The sequence below is a fragment of the Lucilia sericata genome, unplaced genomic scaffold (genome assembly GCF_015586225.1).
Source record: "Lucilia sericata isolate MDLA Ls3-8-SP2 unplaced genomic scaffold, ASM1558622v1 Contig000192F_arrow, whole genome shotgun sequence".
Classification (NCBI taxonomy): domain Eukaryota; kingdom Metazoa; phylum Arthropoda; class Insecta; order Diptera; family Calliphoridae; genus Lucilia; species Lucilia sericata.
In genome coordinates this window covers 438,990-461,743 of record NW_023994220.1, presented here as the reverse complement: position 1 = coordinate 461,743, position 22,754 = coordinate 438,990, and the positions used below count along the sequence as shown (strand labels likewise).

General features: G+C 32.9%; 2 protein-coding genes and 1 pseudogene across 2 annotated transcripts; 2 read left to right on the top strand and 1 right to left on the bottom strand.

Annotated features, from left to right (window-relative positions):
- The first annotated feature begins 5,329 nt into the window (after positions 1 to 5,329).
- Positions 5,330 to 6,300, top strand: LOC119601829 (protein Mabiki-like). The gene is made up of 2 exons (XM_037953011.1): positions 5,330 to 5,731; positions 5,884 to 6,300. The coding sequence occupies exons 1-2, from the start codon at positions 5,330 to 5,332 to the stop codon at positions 6,298 to 6,300; spliced, it is 819 nt and encodes a 272-aa protein (XP_037808939.1).
- A 3,211-nt stretch (positions 6,301 to 9,511) lies between these two features.
- Positions 9,512 to 17,305, bottom strand: LOC119601828 (annotated as a pseudogene).
- Positions 17,306 to 19,407: 2,102 nt separating this feature from the next.
- Positions 19,408 to 20,376, top strand: LOC119601827 (protein Mabiki-like). Its single transcript, XM_037953010.1, has 2 exons — positions 19,408 to 19,810; positions 19,967 to 20,376. Exons 1-2 carry the CDS (start codon positions 19,408 to 19,410, stop codon positions 20,374 to 20,376), a joined length of 813 nt encoding a protein of 270 aa, XP_037808938.1.
- Positions 20,377 to 22,754: the final 2,378 nt, after the last annotated feature.

Below are 22,754 nucleotides of genomic sequence, written 5' to 3'. Positions count from 1 at the left end.
TCTGTTCTAGTTCTTCTAGTTCTGTTCTAATTCTGTTCTATTCTGTTCTAGTTCTGTTCTAGTTCTGTTCTAGTTCTGTTCTAGTTCTGTTCTAGTTCTGTTCTAGTTCTGTTCTAGTTGTTCTAGTTCTGTTCTAGTTCTGTTCTAGTTCTGTTCTAGTTCTGTTCGAGTTCTGTTCTAGTTCTGTTCTAGTTCTGTTCTAGTTCTGTTCTAGTTCTGTTCTAGTTCTGTACTAGTTCTGTTCTAGTTCTGTTCTAGTTCTGTTCTAGTTCTGTTCTAGTTCTGTTCCTAGTTCTGTTCTAGTTCTGTTCTAGTTCTGTTCTAGTTCTGTTCTAGTTTCTGTTGCTAGTTCTGTTCTAGTTCTGTTCTAGTTCTGTTTCTAGTTTCTGTTCTAGTTCTGTTCTAGTTCTGTTCTAGTTCTGTTCTATTCTGTTCTAGTTCTTTTCTAGTTCTGTTCTAGTTCTGTTCTAGTTCTGTTCTAGTTCTGTTCTAGTTCTGTTCTAGTTCTGTTCTAGTTCTGTTCTAGTTCTGTTCTAGTTCTGTTCTAGTTCTGTTCTAGTTCTGTTCTAGTTCTGTTCTAGTTCTGTTCTAGTTCAGTTATAGTTCAGTTCTAGTTCTGTTCTAGTTCTGTTCTAGTTCTGTTCTAGTTCTGCTCTAGTTCTGTTCTAGTTCTGTTCTAGTTCTGTTCTAGTCCTGTTCTAGTTCTGTTCTAGTTATGTTCTAGTTCTGTTCTATTTATGTTCTAGTTATGTTTTAGTTCTGTTATAGTTCTGTTCTGGTTCTGTTCTAGTTCTGTTCATGTTCTGTTCTAGTTCTGGTCTGTTCTAGTTCTGTTCTAGTTCTGTTTCTAGTTCTGTTCTAGTTCTGTTCTAGTTCTGTTCTAGTTCTGTTCTAGTTCTGTTCTAGTTCTGTTCTAGTTCTGTTCTAGTTCTGTTCTAGTTCTGTTCTAGTTCTGTTCTAGTTCTGTTCTAGTTCTGTTCTAGTTCTGTTCTAGTTCTGTTCTAGTTCTGTTCTAGTTCTGTTCTAGTTCTGTTCTAGTTCTGTTCTAGTTCTGTTCTAGTTCTGTTCTAGTTCTGTTCTAGTTCTGTTCTAGTTCTGTTCTATTTCTGTTCTAGTTCTGTTCTAGTTCTGTTCTATTTCTGTTCTATTTCTGTTCTAGTTCTGTTCTAGTTCTGTTCTAGTTCGTTCTAGTTCTGTTCTAGTTCTGTTCTAGTTCTGTTCTAGTTCTGTTCTAGTTCTGTTCTAGTTTTGTTCTAGTTTGTTCTAGTTCTGTTCTAGTTCTGTTCTAGTTCTGTTCTAGTTCTGTTCTAGTTCTGTTCTAGTTCTGTTCTAGTTCTGTCCTAGTTCTGACCTAGTTCTGTTTTAGTTCTGTTCTAGGTCTGTTCTAGTTCTGTTCTAGTTCTGTTCTAGTTTTGTTCTAGTTCTGTTCTAGTTTTGTTCTAGTTCTGTTCTAGTTCTGTTCTAGTTCGGTTCTTTTCCAGTTCTGTTCTAGTTCTGTTCAAATTTAGTTCTTAGTTATCTAAATCCCCCAATTGTCAGTTTTTTGTGTTATTTCTTGAATACAATATAGTAATTATCTTCTCATGATTATTTACAAGAATGATTCAGTACCTAAGTATTATATGTATTCATAACTATTTTATATAAATTTAAATATTTGTACATTTTGACTTTTGTTTTCTATATAAAAATGACGTTTAGTTACATATCAATGATTTCCTTAATTATAGATACGAAATCAAAACTTCTCTAAGTGAATTATTCATATACTTAGTTGTTATTGCCGGTACTTTGTAACATTGATATAAAATTTAAATAAAACTTATTAGATCATTTATGGGTCAATATGTTAAAATTGAAAATAATTGCGATAATTTTTAAAGTTTAAACAAACAAATAAAGGCACGTGTTTAGAAATTTATTAAAAAAATTTTAATTTAAGAAATGTATGAAAAAACTAGTAAACTACAAAGATGTTTTATAAATAATTATATTAATTTATTTAGTTAATTTTTAATGATTTTGATAGCTTTAAATGGCAGCTATCAACTGCTTTAATAAAAATTTGCGATAATATATGAATAACAATTTTATATAGTTTTTGCATAAAAACTTCCAACCCTGTAAGAAAGCATTAAGTTGTAATCTTGTTTTATACGTTTGTCTCAGACATTTTATTTTCGTTTGGAGTTTTAAATTACAATTAAATTTCAACTACCTTTTTAACGCCTATAATTAAATATGATTTTTAATTGTTAACTGCAATCATTTTTTATTACAATAACTTTCAATTTACTTTATTTGAATATGTTTAGTCATTTTATTTAAATGTTTCAATTCTAACTTCAATTAGCTTGATGTTTTATGAGTTTTTGTGAAAAACTAGACACTTTTTATTATTTATATGATAATTAAATAAATTCTAATTGTTTTATGCAAATTATAGAAAATTATTTATTTAAAGAGCAAAAAAAAACTCTAGATAAATTGATTAGAAAACGTGATGATACATGATGATTGCGCGAATTTTATGTCACTTAATTAATGTATTGGAAAATATTGTAATTTTTTTTTATTCATTTAAATACAAAGATAAATTGAAAAAACAAACAAGTTTTCAAATGGAAAATTTTTTAATTAACTTAATAGAGTTAAAAATTGATTTTATAAGAAATTAAATAAAAACTTGGGTTTTCAGTCAAGTAATCAAGAAACATCAGTTTCTACTAAAAGTTAAAGTTCTGTTCTAGTTCATTACTAGTTTGGTTTTAGTTCAGTTCTAGTTCTAGTTCATAGTTCAGTTCTAGTTCAGTTCTAGTTCAGTTCTAGTTCAGTTCTAGTTCAGTTCTAGTTCAGTTCTAGTTCAGTTCTAGTTCAGTTCTAGTTCAGTTCTAGTTCAGTTCTAGTTTAGTTCTAGTTCAGTTCTAGTTCAGTTCTAGTTCAGTTCTAGTTCAGTTCTAGTTCAGTTCAGTTCAGTTCTAGTTCAGTTCTAGTTCAGTTCTAGTTCAGTTCTAGTTCAGTTCTAGTTCAGTTCTAGTTTAGTTCTAGTTCAGTTCTAGTTTAGTTCTAGTTCAGTTCTAGTTCAGTTCTAGTTCAGTTCTAGTTCAGTTTCTAGTTCAGTTCTAGTTCAGTTCTAGTTCAGTTCTAGTTCAGTTCTAGTTCAGGTTCTAGTTCAGTTCTAGTTCAGTTCTAGTTCAGTTCTAGTTCAGTTCTAGTTCAGTTCTAGTTCAGTTCTAGTTCAGTTCTAGTTCAGTTCTAGTTCAGTTCTAGTTCAGTTCTAGTTCAGTTCTAGTTCTGTTCTAGTTCAGTTCAGTTCTAGTTCAGTTCTAGTTCAGTTCTAGTTCAGTTCTAGTTCAGTTCTAGTTCTGTTCTAGTTCTGTTCTAGTTCTGTTCTAGTTCTGTTCTAGTTCTGTTCTAGTTCTGTTCTAGTTCTGTTCTAGTTCTGTTCTAGTTCTGTTCTAGTTCTGTTCTAGTTCTGTTCTAGTTCTGTTCTAGTTCTGTTCTAGTTCTGTTCTAATTCTGTTCTAGTTTGTTCTAGTTTTGTTCTAGTTCTGTTCTAGTTCTGTTCTAGTTCTGTTCTAGTTCTGTTCTAGTTCTGTTCTAGTTCTGTTCTAGTTCTGTTCTAGTTCTGTTCTAGTTCTGTTCTAGTTCTGTTCTGTTCTAGTTCTGTTCTAGTTCTGTTCTAGTTCTGTTCTAGTTCTGTTCAGTTCGTTCTAGTTCTGTTCTAGTTCTGTTCTAGTTCTGTTCTAGTTCTGTCAGTTCTGTTCTAGTTCTGTTCTAGTTCTGTTCTAGTTCTAGTTTCTAGTTCTGTTCTAGTTCTGTTCTAGTTCTGTTCTAGTTCTGTCTAGTTCTGTTCTAGTTCTGTTCTAGTTCTGTTCTAGTTCTGTTCTAGTTCTGTTCTAGTTCTGTTCTAGTTCTGTTCTAGTTCTGTTCTAGTTCTGTTCTAGTTCTGTTCTAGTTCTGTTCTAGTTCTGTTCTAGTTCTGTTCTAGTTCTGTTCTAGTTCTGTTCTAGTTCTGTTCTAGTTCTGTTCTAGTTCTGTTCTAGTTCTGTTCTAGTTCTGTTCTAGTTCTGTTCTAGTTCTGTTCTAGTTCTGTTCTAGTTCTTGTTCTAGTTCTGTTCTAGTTCTGTTCTAGTTCTGTTCTAGTTCTGTTCTAGTTCCTGTTCTAGTTCTGTTCTAGTTCTGTTCTAGTTCTGTTCTAGTTCTGTTCTAGTTCTGTTCTAGTTCTGTTCTAGTTCTGTTTCTAGTTCTGTTCTAGTTCTGTTCTAGTTCTGTTCTAGTTCTGTTTCTAGTTCTTTCTAGTTCTGTTCTAGTTCTGTTCTAGTTCTGTTCTAGTTCTGTCTAGTCTGTTCTAGTTCTGTTCTGTTCTAGTTCTGTTCTAGTTCTGTTCTAGTTCTGTTCTAGTTCTGTTCTAGTTCTGTTCTAGTTCTGTTCTAGTTCTGTTCTAGTTCTGTTCTAGTTCTGTTCTAGTTCTGTTCTAGTTCTGTTCTAGTTCTGTTCTAGTTCTGTTCTAGTTCTGTTCTAGTTCTGTTCTAGTTCTGTTCTAGTTCTGTTCTAGTTCTGTTCTAGTTCTGTTCTAGTTCTGTTCTAGTTATGTTCTAGTTATGTTCTAGTTTTGTTCTAGTTCTGTTTTAGTTCTGTTCTAGTTTCTGTTCTAGTTCTGTTCTTGTTCTGTTCTTGTTCTGGTTCTGTTCTAGATCTGCTCTAGTTCTGTTCTAGTTCTGTTATTTAAAGTTTTGCAAAAATTTGCAAAAGAAAAAACTTCAACTCAAATTAAATCTTTAAAGTATTTTGCAGTAATTATTGATAAATCATGAAATCACACAAAATATGTATAGAATTAGTTAAATATTCTTTCAAACATTACTTGACCTGCCTAAGCTTGTTCAAACATGCCTTGCTTACTTGCCTGTCTATTTGTTTACATTGCGAGTGAGTAAACAACTAGCTTATCACTAGATAAATATTATCACCACTACCTACCCTATACATCACTTGTGTGTGTCCCTTTTCAAGTGTTTGTGATAATTTTACCCAAAAAGTGCAAAAATCTATGAAAAATAAGAAAATTGTCGTAACATAAACAAACAACATCATAAAAAATATTTTGTTTGTGACAAACAAAATAATTAGCAAAATAAGTTTGGTGATAAGGTAGCAGTAGCAGCAGATTGGAAAATCTCTAGTATATAATAACCAAGAGAAAGTATTGAAGATCATAGTCTACCGCAAGACTGCAGCATAAGAACATCAACAGCAGCAGTAGTTAAATATCAGCAACCGTTTCTTTATAATTATTTGAAATATTTAAAATAAATCTCAATTCAAAATGTCAACACTTAACATCATCCCTGCCACCACTATGGAAGAATGTTTTGAATATCGTCATAAAAAATTCGATCAAAGTAGTCAACGTGTTCGTTCAAATTCTTTAAGTTCTTCTCAAGGGGACTATGAGTGTATCAAAGTGGAGATTGAAAGACTTAATGATAATACCACCGCAACTTCATCAACATCTTCATACAATATTAACAATTTAGCAAACGAATCGAACCTGAAAAGAACTCATACTGCTCTTAATAGTGGAGAACACAATTACGACTCAGGTTTTATACCCGAAGCCAAAAGACCACGTACCACATCATTTGGCAGCAGCAGCACATACTCTCAAGTCTTTTCACCTTTAGCCATCAAACGTCAAACCTCAACACCTTTAACTAAACCAAGCAACATCAGTGGAACATACAATTACAAGTCTGTAGTTATACCCGATGTTATCAGACCACGTTCCTCATCATTTGGCAGCACCAGCAGCACATACTCTCAAGCCTATTCACCTAAACCTTCCACCAACAGACTTCATACCACAACACCTCTAACTACAATCGCATCCTCATCTATCCCTCCACCAGCAGCCATTTTACCCAAATTAGCGATGATACCCTACGCAGCATTTGTAAATATCATGGTAATATGGTACGGAAATTCCCCAAAAAAGAACGTTCCGCTAAGGATCAAGAGAGACGTGATAAGAATACCATTGCCTGTCGCATGAGTCGACGTGTTAAGAAATTGGAACATATTGCCATTGAGGAACAATATAAGGAATTTTCTCAACAAACTTTTGACATCATTGAGCAGTCGATGAGAGCCACTGCATATTTGCATGAATTAATGCAATTAACCTCAAGTCAGCATTTGAAAGAAGTTGAACCCCAAACCTCTGCGATGTTAACTCATACTCCACCAAAGAAACCTTTTACTATAGACTTTTTAGTGGGTAATGAGAAGAGTATCTAATTTTAAATATTGTTTTAAGAAATTTTATTAAAATACTTAATAATATTAGTCACTGTGTGATAATTTCATTAAAATTGTTAATTTAGACTTAAAACGAATTTTATAAATTGTATTATTTTGTAATTAAGAATTTAATTGTTAATATTAAGTTAATTGTAAGAAAATTTATAAAATTTAGAACAAAATCAAATGTCTGAAATTAAAATTAAATATTTATAAAACTAACAGAAAAATGTGTTGTTGTCTTCATGAATCAGAGGGGCAATTAGTCCATTAAAAATCGAATGAAACCAAACACTATATGCTTGAATAAACTGTAGAATATACTATAGACTAGACTATAGACTAGACTATAGACTAGACTATAGAATAGACTATAGACTAGACTATAGACTAGACTTTAGACTAGACTTTAGACTAGACTATAGACTAGACTATGGACTAGACTATAGATTAGACTATAGACTAGACTATAGACTAGACTATAGACTAGACTAGAATAGACTATAGACTAGACTATAGACTAGACTATAGACTAGACTATAGACTAGACTATAGACTAGACCTATAGACTAGACTATAGACTAGACTATAGACTAGACTATAAACTAGACTATAGACTAGACTATAGACTAGACTATAGACTAGACTATAGACTAGACTATAGACTAGACTATAGACTAGACTATAGACTAGACTATAGACTAGACCATATACCGGCATAGAGAGGCAGATAAAAAAATCACCACTACACACACACTATTGGCATTTTTTCAATGAAATTGCACTGAAAAAAATATTTGGTTATTTTTAATTTTGAAGATTAAATTACATGCGAATATTTATCAACAAAATGTAATCAATGTACATAAGAATAATAATTTCTTCACATAGAAACAACATTTCAAATTAAAAATGTACAAAAAAATATGAAACAAGATGAACTTATTTACTTTTATTGTTATGCATTCTAGAAAATTATTTAGGGTGTAGGTTGTTTTTGTAAATTATGCTCTTGTTTTTGTAAGTTGTTTTTGTTTTTTCAAGTTGTGTTTGCAATTTCTTCAACAAAGCGACATCAACCTGCTTTGTTGAATGCTGTCAAGCAACTAAATAAAATATTTGTATTTTTGATGCTCTTGTTTAGAAGTTCGTCTGCGATCCGTGTTGTGTACATGTAATTTGCCGAAAATCTTCGTTGTCAGAACAATACTAGCGCCGACGTCTGGACTAGACTATAGACTAGACTATAGACTAGACTGTAGACTAGACTATAGACTAGACTATAGACTGGACTATAGACTAGACTATAGACTAGACTATAGACTAGACTATAGACTAGACTATAGACTAGACTATAGACTAGACTATAGACTAGACTATAGACTAGACTATAGACTAGACTATAGACTAGACTATAGACTAGACTATAGACTAGACTATAGAATAGACTATAGACTAGACTATAGACTAGACTATAGACTAGACTATAGACTAGACTATAGACTAGACTATAGACTAGACTATAGACTAGACTATAGACTAGACTATAGACTAGACTATACTAGACTATAGACTAGACTATAGACTAGACTATAGACTAGACTATAGACTAGACTATAGACTAGACTATAGACTAGACTATAGACTAGACTATAGACTAGACTATAGACTAGACTATATACTAGACTATAGACTAGACTATAGACTAGACTATAGACTAGACTATAGACTAGACTATAGACTAGACTATAGACTAGACTACAGACTAGACTATAGACTAGACTATAGACTAGACTGTAGACTAGACTATAGACTGGACTATAGACTAGACTATAGACTGGACTATAGACTAGACTATAGACTAGACTATAGACTAGACTAGACTAGACTATAGACTAGACTATAGACTAGACTATTGACTAGACTATAGACTAGACTATAGACTAGACTATAGACTAGACTATAGACTAGACTATAGACTAGACTAGACTATAGACTAGACTAGAATAGACTAGACTAGAATAGACTAGACTAGACTATAGACTAGACTATAGACTAGACTATAGACTAGACTATAGACTAGACTATAGACTAGACTATAGACTAGACTATAGACTAGACTATAGACTAGACTATAGACTAGACTATAGACTAGACTATAGACTAGACTATAGACTAGACTATAGACTAGACTATAGACTAGACTATAGACTAGACTATAGACTAGACTATAGACTAGACTATAGACTAGACTATAGACTAGACTATAGACTAGACTATAGACTAGACTATAGACTAGACTATAGACTAGACTATAGACTAGACTATAGACTAGACTATAGACTAGACTATAGACTAGACTATAGACTAGACTATAGACTAGACTATAGACTAGACTATAGACTAGACTATAGACTAGACTATAGACTAGACTATAGACTAGATTATAGACTAGACTATAGACTACACTATAGACTACACTATAGACTACACTATAGACCGGACTATAGACTAGACTATAGACCAGACTATAGACTAGACTATAGACTAGACTATAGACTAGACAATAGACTAGACTATAGACTAGACTATAGACTAGACTAGACTATAGACTAGACTATAGACTAGACTATAGACTAGACTATAGATAGACTATAGACTTATAAACTAAACTATAGATTAGACTAGACTATAGACTTGAGTATAGACTGGAGTATAGACTAGAGTATAGACTGCACTATAAACTGGACTATAAATTAGAATATTGGTTAGACTATTGACCAGACCATTGACTAGACTATAGAAAAGACTAGACAATAAAGTAGACTATAACTTCAGTCTCATCCATAGTCTACACTATAATGTCGACTATAGACTCTGCTATAGAATCAGCTATAGACTCTAAAATAGTACATTATATAACATCAGTTATAAATCGACTGTAGTTGCAACTGTAGACTCGATTATGGTCTTGACTTGAGATTAAAAAACAGTTTATTAATTGATTATTAAATTTTATTTTTATAAATTAATTTTTATAATTATAATTTTCTTAGAACTAATTAGTTAATTTAATATTAAAAATTAAATTATTAATTACAAATTTATTAAATGAATTTATATTTTTCTTAAATAATCACACAGTGATTAACACATTAAGTATTTTAAAGCAATTTTACAAAAATTTCTTAAAAAGTTATACCCCTAATTATTCCTCATTGCCTGCCAAAAAGGCTATAGTAAAGGGTTTCTTTTGTGGTGCCCCTGTCACTGTTTTAGTTTTTAAAGTTTCTTCTGCTCCTTTCAGTTGTTGACATGAAGTCAATTGCATTAATTCATGTAAATAGGCAGTGGCTCTCATCGACTGCTCAATGATGTCAAAAGTTTGTTGAGAAAATTCCTTATATTGTTCCTCAATGGCAATATGTTCCAATTTCTTAACACGTCGACTCATGCGACATGCAATTGTGTTCTTATCGCGTCTCTCTTGATCCTTGGCCGAACGTTCTTTTTAGGGAATTTCCGTACCATACTACCATGATATTTACAAATGTTGCGTAAGGTATCATCGCTAATTTTGGGTAAAATGGCTGCTGGTGGAGGGATAGATGAGGATGCTCCGGTAGTTAGAGATGTTGTGGTATGAAGTCTGTTGGTGGAAGGTTTAGGTGAATAGGCTTGAGAGTATGTGCTGCTGGTGCTGCCAAATGATGAGGAACGTGGACTGATGACATCGGGTATAACTACAGAGTTGTAATTGTCTGTTCCACTGATGTTGCTTGGTTTAGTTAAAGGTGTTGAGATTTGACGTCTAATGGATAAAGATGAAAAGACTTGAGAGTATGAGCTGCTGCTGCCAAATGATGTGGCACGTGGTCTTTTGGCTTCGGGTATAAAACCTGAGTCGTAATTGTGTTCTCCACTATTAAGAGCAGTATGAGTTCTTTTCAGGCTCGATTCGTTTGTTAAATTGTTAATATTGTATGAAGATGTTGATGGAGTTGCGGTGGTATTATCATTAAGTCTTTCAGTCTCCACTTTCACGCATTCATAGTCCCCTTGAGAAGAACTTAAAGAATTTGAACGAACACGTTGACTACTTTGATCGAATTTTTTTATGACGATATTCAAAACATTCTACCATAGTGGTGGTAGGGATGATGTTAAGCGTTGACATTTTGAATTGAGGTTTATTTAAATATTTCAAATAATTATAAAGAAACAGTTGCTGATATTTGAATATTGCTGCTGTTGATGTTCTTATGCAGCTATCTTGCGGTAGACTATGATCTTCCACACTTTCTCTTGGTTATTATATACAACAGGATTTCCAATTTGCTGCTTACCTTATCACTAAACTTATTTTGCTAATTATTTTGTTTGTCACAAACAAAATATTTTTATGATGTTGTTTGTTTATGTTACGACAATTTTCTTATTTTTCATCGATTTTTGCACTTTTAGAAGGGACACACACAAGTGATTTGTAGGTTAGGTAGTGGTTATGATGATATTTTTCTAGTGATAAGCTGGTTGTTTACTCACTCGCAATGTAAACAAACAGACAGGGAAGTAAGTAAATCATGATTGAACAAGCTTGAGCAAGTTAAGTAATATCTGAAAAAGTATTCAACTAATTCTATACATAATTTTGTGTGATTCCATGATTTTTCAATAATTACTGAAAAATATTTTCAAGTTTTAAGTTTTTAGAACTAGAACAGAACTAGAACAGAACTAAAACAGAACTAGACTGAACTAGAACAGACTAGAACAGAACTAGAGCTGAACTAGAACAGAACTAGAACAGAACTAGAACAGAAACTAGAACAGAACTAGAACAGAACTAGAACATAACTTTAGAACAGAACTAGAACAGAACTAGAACCGAACTAGAACCAGAAATAGAACAGAACTTAGAACAGAACTAGAACAAGAACTAGAACAGAACTAGGAACAGAACTAGAACAGAAACTAGAACATAACTAGAACAGAACTAGAATAGAACTAGAACAGAACTAGAACAGAACTAGAACAGAACTAGAACAGAACTAGAACAGAACTAGAACAGAACTAGAACAGAACTAGAACAGAACTAGAACAGAACTAGAACAGAACTAGAACAGAACTAGAACAGAACTAGAACAGAACTAGAACATAACTAGAACAGAACTAGAACAGAACTAGAACAGAACTAGAACAGAACTAGAACAGAACTAGAACAGAACTAGAACAGAACTAGAACAGAACTAGAACAGAACTAGAACAGAACTAGAACAGAACTAGAACAGAACTAGAACAGAACTAGAACAGAACTAGAACAGAACTAGAACAGAACTAGAACAGAACAGAACTAGAACAGAACTAGAACAGAACTAGAACAGAACTAGAACAGAACTAGAACAGAACTAGAACAGAACTAGAACAGAACTAGAATAGAACTAGAACAGAACTAGAACAGAACTAGAACAGAACTAGAACAGAACTAGAACAGAACTAGAACAGAACTAGAACAGAACTAGAACAGAACTAGAACAGAACTAGAACAGAACTAGAACAGAACTAGAACAGAACTAGAACAGAACTAGAACTAGAACAGAACACAGAACTAGAACAGAACTAGAAACAGAACTAGAACAGAACTAGAACAGAACTAGAACAGAACTAGAACAGAACTAGAACAGAACTAGAACAGAACTAGAACAGAACTAGAAAAGAACTAGAACAGAACTAGAACAGAACTAGAACAGAACTAGAACAGAACTAGAACAGAACTAGAAACAGAACTAGAACAGAACTAGAACAGAACTAGAACAGAACTAGAACAGAACTAGAACAGAACTAGAACAGAACTAGAACAGAACTAGAACAGAACTAGAACAGAACTAGAACAGAACTAGAACAGAACTAGAACAGAACTAGAACAGAACTAGAACAGAACTAGAACAGAACTAGAACAGAACTAGAACAGAACTAGAACAGAACTAGAACAGAACTAGAACAGAACTAGAACAGTACTAGAACAGAACTAGAACACAGAACTAGAACAGAACTAGAACAGAACTAGAACGAACTAGAATAGAACTAGAACTAGAACAGAACTAGAACAGAACTAGAACAGAACTAGAACAGAACTAGAACAGTACTAGAACAGAACTAGAACAGAACTAGAACAAACTAGAACAGAACTAGAACAGAACTAGAACAGAACTAGAACAGAACTAGAACAGAACTAGAACAGAACTAGAACAGAACTAGAACAGAACTAGAACAGAATAGAACTAGAACTAGAACAGAACTAGAACAGAGAACTAGAACAGTACTAGACAGAACTAGAACAGAAACTAGAACAGAACTAGAACAGAACTAGAACAGAACTAGAACAGAACTAGAATAGAACTAGAACAGAACTAGAACAGAACTAGAACAGAACTAGAACAGAACTAGAACAGAACTAGAACAGAAACTAGAACAGAACTAGAACAGAAACTAGAACAGAACTAGAATAGAACTAGAACAGAACTAGAATAGAACTAGAACAGAACTAGAACAGAACTAGAATAGAACTAGAACAGAACTAGAACAGAACTAGAACAGAACTAGAACAGAACTAGAACAGAACTAGAACAGAACTAGAACAGAACTAGAATAGAACTAGAACAGAACTAGAACAGAACTAGAACAGTACTAGAACAGAACTAGAACAGAACTAGAACAGAACTAGAACAGAACTAGAACAGAACTAGAACAGAACTAGAATAGAACTAGAACAGAACTAGAACAGAACTAGAACAGAACTAGAACAGAACTAGAACAGAACTAGAACAGAACTAGAACAGAACTAGAACAGAACTAGAACAGAACTAGAACAGAACTAGAACAGAACTAGAACAGAACTAGAACAGAACTAGAACAGAACTAGAACAGAACTAGAACAGAACTAGAACAGAACAGAACTAGAACAGAACTAGAACAGAACTAGAACAGAACTAGAACAGAACTAGAACAGAACTAGAACAGAACTAGAACAGAACTAGAATAGAACTAGAACAGAACTAGAACAGAACTAGAACAGAACTAGAACAGAACTAGAACAGAACTAGAACAGAACTAGAACAGAACTAGAACAGAACTAGAACAGAACTAGAACAGAACTAGAACAGAACTAGAACAGAACTAGAACAGAACTAGAACAGAACTAGAACAGAACTAGAACAGAACTAGAACAGAACTAGAACAGAACTAGAACAGAACTAGAACAGAACTAGAACAGAACTAGAACAGAACTAGAACAGAACTAGAACAGAACTAGAACAGAACTAGAACAGAACTAGAACAGAACTAGAACAGAACTAGAACAGAACTAGAACAGAACTAGAACAGAACTAGAACAGAACTAGAACAGAACTAGAACAGAACTAGAACAGAACTAGAACAGAACTAGAACAGAACTAGAACAGAACTAGAACAGAACTAGAACAGAACTAGAACAGAACTAGAACAGAACTAGAACAGTACTAGAACAGAACTAGAACAGAACTAAGAACTATAACTGAACTAGAACAGAACTAGAACAGAACTAGAACAGAACTAGAACTGAACTATAACTGAACTAGAACAGAACTAGAACAGAACTAGAACAGAACTAGAACAGAACTAGAACAGAACTAGAACAGAACAGAACAAACTAGAACAGAACTAGAACAGAACTAGAACAGAACTAGAACAGAACTAGAACAGAACTAGAACAGAACTAGAACAGAACTAGAACAGAACTAGAACAGAACTAGAACAGAACTAGAACAGAACTAGAACAAACTAGAACAGAACTAGAACAGAACTAGAACAGAACTAGAACAGAACTAGAACAGAACTAGAACAGAACTAGAACAGAACTAGAACAGAACTAGAACAGAACTAGAACAGAACTAGAACAGAAACAGAACAGAACAGAACTAGAACAGAACTAGAACAGAACTAGAACAGAACTAGAACAGAACTAGAACAGAACTAGAACAGAACTAGAACAGAACTAGAACAGAACTAGAACAGAACTAGAACAGAACTAGAACAGAACTAGAACAGAACTAGAACAGAACTAGAACAGAACTAGAACAGAACTGGAACAGAACTAGAACAGAACTAGAACAGAACTAGTACAGAACTAGAACAGAACTAGAACAGAACTAGAACAGAACTAGAACAGAACTAGAAAAACAGAACTAGAACAGAACTAGAACAGAACTAGAACAGAACTAGAACAGAACTAGAACAGAACTAGAACAGAACTAGAACAGTACTAGAACAGAACTAGAACAGAACTAGAACAGAACTAGAAGAACTAGAACAGAACTAGAACAGAACTAGAACAGAACTAGAACAGAACTAGAACAGAACTAGAACAGAACTAGAACAGAACTAGAACAGAACTAGAACAGAACTAGAACAGAACTAGAACAGAACTAGAACAGAACTAGACAAACTAGAACAGAACTAGAACAGAACTAGAACAGAACTAGAACAGAACTAGAACAGAAACTAGAACAGAACTAGAACAGAACTAGAACAGAACTAGAACAGAACTAGAACAGAACTAGAACAGAACTAGAACAGAACTAGAACAGAACTAGAACAGAACTAGAACAGAACTAGAACAGAACTAGAACAGAACTAGAACAGAACTAGAACAGAACTAGAACAGAACTAGAACAGAACTAGAACAGAACTAGAACAGAACTAGAACAGAACTAGAACAGAACTAGAACAGAACTAGAACAGAACTAGAACAGAACTAGAACAGAACTAGAACAGAACTAGAACAGAACTAGAACAGAACTAGAACAGAACTAGAACAGAACTAGAAACAGAACTAGAACAGAACTAGAACAGAACTAGAACAGAACTAGAACAGAACTAGAACAGTACTAGAACAGAACTAGAACAGAACTATAAGAACTATAACTGAACTAGAACAGAACTAGAACAGAACTAGAACAGAACTAGAACTGAACTAGAACTGAACTAGAACAGAACTAGAACAGAACTAGAACAGAACTAGAACAGAACTAGAACAGAACAGAACTAGAACAGAACTAGAACAGAACTAGAACAGAACTAGAACAGAACTAGAACAGAACTAGAACAGAACTAGAACAGAACTAGAACAGAACTAGAACAGAACTAGAACAGAACTAGAACAGAACTAGAACAGAACTAGAACAGAACTAGAACAGAACTAGAACAGAACTAGAACAGAACTAGAACAGAACTAGAACAGAACTAGAACAGAACTAGAACAGAACTAGAACAGAACTAGAACAGAACAGAACTAGAACAGAACTAGAACAGAACTAGAACAGAACTAGAACAGAACTAGAACAGAACTAGAACAGAACTAGAACAGAACTAGAACAGAACTAGAACAGAACTAGAACAGAACTAGAACAGAACTAGAACAGAACTAGAACAGAACTAGAACAGAACTAGAACAGAACTAGAACAGAACTAGAACAGAACTAGAACAGAACTAGAACAGAACTAGAACAGAACCTAGAACAGAACTAGAACAGAACTAGAACAGAACTAGAAACAGAACTAGAACAGAACTAGAACAGAACTAGAACAGAACTAGAACAGAACTAGAACAGAAACTAGAACAGAACTAGAACAGAACTAGAACAGAACTAGAACAGAACTAGAACAGAACTAGAACAGAACTAGAACAGAACTAGAACAGAACTAGAACAGAACTAGAACAGCACTAGATACAGAACTAGAACAGAACTAGAACAGAACTAGAACAGAACTAGAACAGAACTAGAACAGAACTAGAAACAGAACTAGAACAGAACTAGAACAGAACTAGAACAGAACTAGAACAGAACTAGAACAGAACTAGAACAGAACTAGAACAGAACTAGAACAGAACTAGAACAGAACTAGAACAGAACTAGAACAGAACTAGAACAGAACTAGAACAGAACTAGAACAGAACTAGAACAGAACTAGAACTGAACTAGAACAGAACTAGAACAGAACTAGAACAGAACTAGAACAGAACTAGAAACTAGAACTAGAACAGAACTAGAAACCGAACTAGAACAGAACTAGAACAGAACTAGAACAGAACTAGAACTAGAACAGAACTAGAACAGAACTAGAACAGAACTAGAACAGAACTAGAACAGAACTAGAACAGAACTAGAACAGAACTAGAACAGAACTAGAACAGAACTAGAACAGAACTAGAACAGAACTAGAACAGTAAACAGAACTAGAACAGAACTAGAACAGAACTAGAACAGAACTAGAACAGAACTAGAACAGAACAGAACTAGAACAGAACTAGAACAGAAGTAGAACAGAACTAGAACAGAACAGAACAGAACAGAACAGAACAGAACTAGAACAGAACAGAACAGAACAGAACTAGAACAGAACTAGAACAGAACTAGAATTGAACTAGAACAGAACTAGAACTGAACTAGAACAGAACTAGAACTGAACTAGAACTGAACTAGAACTGAACTAGAAACTGAACTAGAACAGAACTAGAACAGAACTAGAACAGAACTAGAACAGAACTAGAACAGAACTAGAACAGAACTAGAACAGAACTAGAACAGAACTAGAACAGAACTAGAACAGAACTAGAACAGAGCTAGAACAGAACTAAAACAGAACTAAAACAGAACTAGAACAGAACTAGAACAGAACTAGAACACAACTAGAACAGAACTAGAACACAACTAGAACAGAACTAGAACAGAACTAGAACAGAACTAGAACAGAACTAGAACAGAACTAGTACAGAACTAGAACTGAACTTTAACTAGTATTAATGTGGTCTATAATATAATATAATATTGACTAAAAATTATTCAGTTTTTAACTCAGGAACTATTTTATAAAGTTCAGTTAGTAAATTTCTGTTGACTATATATTTCCTTCTCTTAATGTTCAATTATAAATTTTATGTGATTTCTTCTAACATTTACCTCATTGTATATTTTAAGCAATTCTGCAATTATTCTTTAAGTTATAAAACTACAAAAAACTTGTATTTACACAAGATTTTTATTTGTTTAACTGAAATTTGTTCATGCATGTATCCAAGCGACAAAAAAACACGCAAAACGGAAACTTCTTTTTACTTGGTTGCATTTGAAAATTAAAATTATATAGTTTTTTTTTTTTTGAATAAACAGATAACGAGAGAGTTAAACATAATAAAAACCAAACAATTTTTACAATGAAACTAAACAAAATAATTAACATTTATACAAGTTTTTTATTAAACAAGAAAATTTGCGACAGAAAAAAGCAGGAAAGGGTAATAAATTGTTTTATAGAAAACAAATGAAAAACTATATAAAAATACAGAAAATTTTAAAAATATTTAATAAGTTTTTGAAAGTTTTGCACATTAATAATAAACGTACTTAAGTCTTTTTACCATACCACCACAACTCTACTCATTTGCCCATTCGTTTAGCGTCATGGTTTAGCAACGGAAGTCTTTAACTTTTTTTGCAAAATTTACTTAATTTGTTTTTTTTTTTTTTTTGTTTATAAACAAAATCATAATTTTTGTTTAATAAAAAAAATTTGATAAAATGCTTTAGTTATTAATAGTTTTATTGTAACACATTTTGGATAACAAATCATAGAGGAAAACAATAAAGTTAATTTATAAATTTTGAAAAAAAAGAAGAGAAAAGAAAACAAGTGCTTAATTAAATTGTAGGGAAATGGGTAATAAAGTTATTAACAAAAAAAGTTTAATAACGCAATAAACAATACACATTGTTTATAACTATTAACATATAGGTGATAAGTAAACTAAACTATAAACTATGTATAGTATGGTCTAGAGGTGGATTGAAGATTAACAACTTTAGTCTAGACAGTTCCAGTTCAAGTTCAGTTCTAGTTCAGTTCTCATTCAGTTCTAGTTCTTTTCTAGTTCTGTTCTAGTTCTGTTCTAGTTCAGTTCTAGTTCTGTTCTAGTTCAGTTCTAGTTCAGTTCTAGTTCAGTTCTAATTCAGTTCTAATTCAGTTCTAGTCCAGTTCTAGTTCAGTTCTAGTTCAGTTCTAGTTCAGTTCTAGTTCAGTTCTAGTTCAGTTCTAGTTCAGTTCTAGTTCAGTTCTAGTTCAGTTCTAGTTCAGTTCTAGTTCAGTTCTAGTTCAGTTCTAGTTCAGTTCTAGTTCAGTTCTAGTTCAGTTCTAATTCAGTTCTAGTTCAGTTCTAATTCAGTTCTAGTTCAGTTCTAGTTCAGTTCTAATTCAGTTCTAGTTCAGTTCTAGTTCAGTTCTAGTTCAGTTCTAGTTCAGTTCTAGTTCAGTTCTAGTTCACTTCTAGTTCACTTCTAGTTCAGTTCTAGTTCAGTTCTAGTTCAGTTCTAGTTCAGTTCTAGTTCAGTTCTAGTTCAGTTCTAGTTCAGTTCTACCTTTGTTTCAGTTCTGTTCTAGTTATGTTCTAGATTTCTTCTAGTTCTGTTCAAGTTCTGTTATTTAAAGTTTTGCAATAATTCGCAAAATAAAAACATCAACTCAAATTAAATCTTAAAAGTATTTTACAGTAATTATTGAAAAATCATGGAATCACACAAAATTATGTATAGAATTAGTTAAGAAAATTTTTCAAACATTACTTGACCTGCCTAAGCTTGTTCAAACATGCCTTGCTTACTTGCCTGTCTATTTGTTTACATTGCGAGTTAGTAAACAACTAGCTAGATAAATATTATCACCACTACCTACCCTATACATCAGTTGTGTGTGTCCCTTTTCAAGTGTCTGTGATAATTTTACCCAAAAAAGTGCAAAAATCTATGAAAAATAAGAAAAATTGCCGTAACATAAACAAACAACATCATAAAAATATTTTGTTTGTGACAAACAAAATAATTAGCAAAATAAGTTTAGTGATAAGGTAAGCAGCAAATTGGAAATCCTGTTGTATATAATAACCAAGAGAAAGTGTTGAAGATCATAGTCTACCGCAAGATAGCAGCATAAGAACATCAACAGCAGCAATATTCAAATATCAGCAACTGTTTCTTTATAATTATTTGAAATATTTAAAATAAATCTCAATTCAAAATGTCTACACTTAACATCATCCCTGCCACCACTATGGAAGAATGTTTTGAATATCGTCATAAAAAATTCGATCAAAGTAGTCAACGTGTTCGTTCAAATTCTTTAAGTTCTTCTCAAGGGGACTATGAATGCGTCAAAGTGGAGATTGAAAGACTTAATGATAATGCCACCGCAACTTCATCAACATCTTCATACAACATTAACTATTTAGCAAACGAATCGAGCCTGAAAAGAACTCATACTAATCTTAATAGTGAAGAACACAACTACGACTCTGGTTTTACACCCGAAGCCAAAAGACCACGTGTCACATCATTTGGCAGCAGCAGCACATACTCTCAAGTCTTTTCACCTTTAGCCATCAAACGTCAAACCTCAACACCTTTAAATAAACCAAGCAACATCAGTGGAACACACAATTACAACTCTGTTGTTATACCCGATGTCATCAGACCACGTTCCTCATCATTTGGCAGCACCAGCAGCACATACTCTCAAGCCTATTCACCTAAACCTTCCACCAACAGACTTTATACCACAACATCTCTAACTACTGGCGCATCCTCATCTATCCCTCCACCAGCAGCCATTTTACCCAAAATTAGCGATGATACCTTACGCAACATTTGTAAATATCATGGCAATATGGTACGGAAATTCCCCAAAAAAGAACGTTCCGCTAAGGATCAAGAGAGACGTGATAAGAACACCATTGCCTGTCGCATGAGTCGACGTGTTAAAAAATTGGAACATATTGCCATTGAGGAACAATATAAGGAATTTTCTCAACAAACTTTCGACATCATTGAGCAGTCGATGCGAGCCACTGCCTATTTACATGAATTAATGCAATTGACTTCATGTCAACAACTGAAAGGAGTGGAAGAAACTTTAAAAACTAAAACAGTGACAGGGGCACCACAAAAGAAACCCTTTACTATAGCCTTTTTGGCGGGCAATGAGGAATAATTAGGGGTATAACTTTTTAAGAAATTTTTGTAAAATTGCTTTAAAATACTTAATGTGTTAATCACTGTGTGATTATTTAAGAGAAATATTAATTCATTTAATAAATTTGCAATTAATAATTTAATTTTTAATATTAAATTAACTAATTAGTTCTAAGAAAATTATAATTATAAAAATTAATTTATAAAAATAAAATTTAGTAATAAATTAATAAACTGTTTTTAATCTCAAGGTCAAGACCATAATCGAGTCTACAGTTGCAACTACAGTCGAGTTTATAACTGATGTTATATAATATATTATTTTAGAGTTTATAGCTGATTCTATAGTAGAGGCTATAGTAGAGTCTATAGTCGACAGTGTAGTGTAGACTATGGATGAGACTGAAGTTATAGTCTACTTTATTGTCTAGTCTTGTCTATAGTCTAGTCAATGGTCTGGTCAATAGTCTAACCAATATTCTAATTTATAGTCCAGTTTATAGTGTAGTCTATACTCTAGTCTATACTCCAGTCTATAGTCTAATCTATAGTCTAGTCTATAGTCTAGTCTATAGTCTAGTCTATAGTCTAGTCTATAGTCTAGTCTATAGTCTAGTCTATAGTCTAGTTATAGTCTAGTCTATAGTCTAGTCTATAGTCTAGTCTATAGTCTAGTCTACTATAGTCTAGTCTATAGTCTAGTCTATAGTCTAGTCTATAGTCTAGTCCATATCTGGTTTACAGCCTCGTCTACGGTCTCGTCTATAGTCTAGTCTATAGTCTAGTCTATAGTCTAGTCTATAGTCTAGTCTATAGTCTAGTCTATAGTCTAGTCTATAGTCTAGTCTATAGTCTAGTCTATAGTCTAGTCTATAGTCTAGTCTATAGTCTAGTCTATAGTCTAGTCTATAGTCTAGTCTATAGTCTAGTCTATAGTCTAGTCTATAGTCTAGTCTATAGTCTAGTCTATAGTCTAGTCTATAGTCTAGTCTATAGTCTAGTCTATAGTCTAGTCTATAGTCTAGTCTATAGTCTAGTCTATAGTCTAGTCTATAGTCTAGTCTATAGTCTAGTCTATAGTCTAGCCTATAGTCTAGTCTATAGTCTAGTCTATAGTCTGATCTACAGTCTAGTCTATAGTCTGGTCTATATTCTAGTCTATAGTCTAGTCTATAGTGTAGTCTATAGTCTGGTCTATAGTCTAGCCTTTAGTTTAGTCTATAGTCTGGTCTATAGTCTAGTCTATAGTCTAGTCTATAGTCTAGTCTATAGTCTAGTCTATAGTCTAGTCTATAGTCTAGTCTATAGTCTAGTCTATAGTCTAGTCTATAGTCTAGTCTATAGTCTAGTCTATAGTCTAGTCTAAAGTCTAGTCTATAGTCTAGTCTGTAGTGTAGTCTATAGTCTAGTCTATAGTCTAGTCTATAGTCTAGTCTATAGTCTAGTCTATAGTCTAGTCTATAGTCTAGTCTATAGTCTAGTCTGTAGTCTAGTCTATAGTCTAGTCTGTAGTCTAGTCTATAGTCTAGTCTAGTCTAGTCTAGTCTAGTCTATAGTCTAGTCTATAGTCTAGTCTATAGTCTAGTCTATAGTCTAGTCTATAGTCTAGTCTATAGTCTAGTCTATAGTCTAGTCTATAGTCTAGTCTATAGTCTAGTCTATAGTCTAGTCTATAGTCTAGTCTATAGTCTAGTCTAGTCCTAGGTCTAGTCTATAGTCAGTCCATTAGCTCTAGTCTATAATCTAGTCTGTAGTCTAGTCTATAGTCTAGTCTATAGTCTAGTCTATAGGGGGGTTTCTAGGTCTATAGTCTCGTCTATAGTATGGTCTATAGTCTAGGCTATAGTCTAGTCTATAGTATAGTCTATAGTCAAGTATATATTCTAGTTCCATGGTCTAGTCTATAGTCTAGTCTATAATCTAGTCTATAGTCTAGTCTATAGTCTAGTCTATAGTCTAGTCTATAGTCTAGTTTTTTGTCTAGTCTATAGTCCGTAATCTATTTTAGTTTACTCTGGTCTATAATAATTTTTAATAAATTTCATAATATTGAAAACTATTTAATTCGAAAGTGAAACAGTTTTGTTGTTATAACAGGGACTTTTCTTTTAATTTGTTTGTTCAGATTTTACATTTTCTTCTTTGTTTTAATTGAAATAACAAATTTCCTGGATTTTCAAATACTTTTGTTTTCAAAACAACACAAAAACCATACGGATTCCTATTAAGCCATTTGTTTACACTAACTTCCTTTATATTTTTCGAATTTTTCTTTATTTGTTTTGGTCTTAAGAATATTTTACAAAAAGCAATACAAATTTGAAAAAAAAAAAAAACAAAACCAAATTTTATGATTTGCTAATTTTCAAAACAATTAAATTCTTACTTAAAGGCTAA

Excerpts from the sequence above, each read along its gene's own strand:
- LOC119601827 (XM_037953010.1), top strand. The coding sequence starts at position 19,408 with ATGTCTACACTTAACATCATCCCTGCCACCACTATGGAAGAATGTTTT. Across the intron at positions 19,811-19,966 it reads TTTAAATAAACCAAGCAACA|CATCCTCATCTATCCCTCCA; the intron begins TCAGTGGAACAC and ends TAACTACTGGCG.
- LOC119601829 (XM_037953011.1), top strand. The coding sequence starts at position 5,330 with ATGTCAACACTTAACATCATCCCTGCCACCACTATGGAAGAATGTTTT. Across the intron at positions 5,732-5,883 it reads CTTTAACTAAACCAAGCAAC|AATCGCATCCTCATCTATCC; the intron begins ATCAGTGGAACA and ends ACCTCTAACTAC.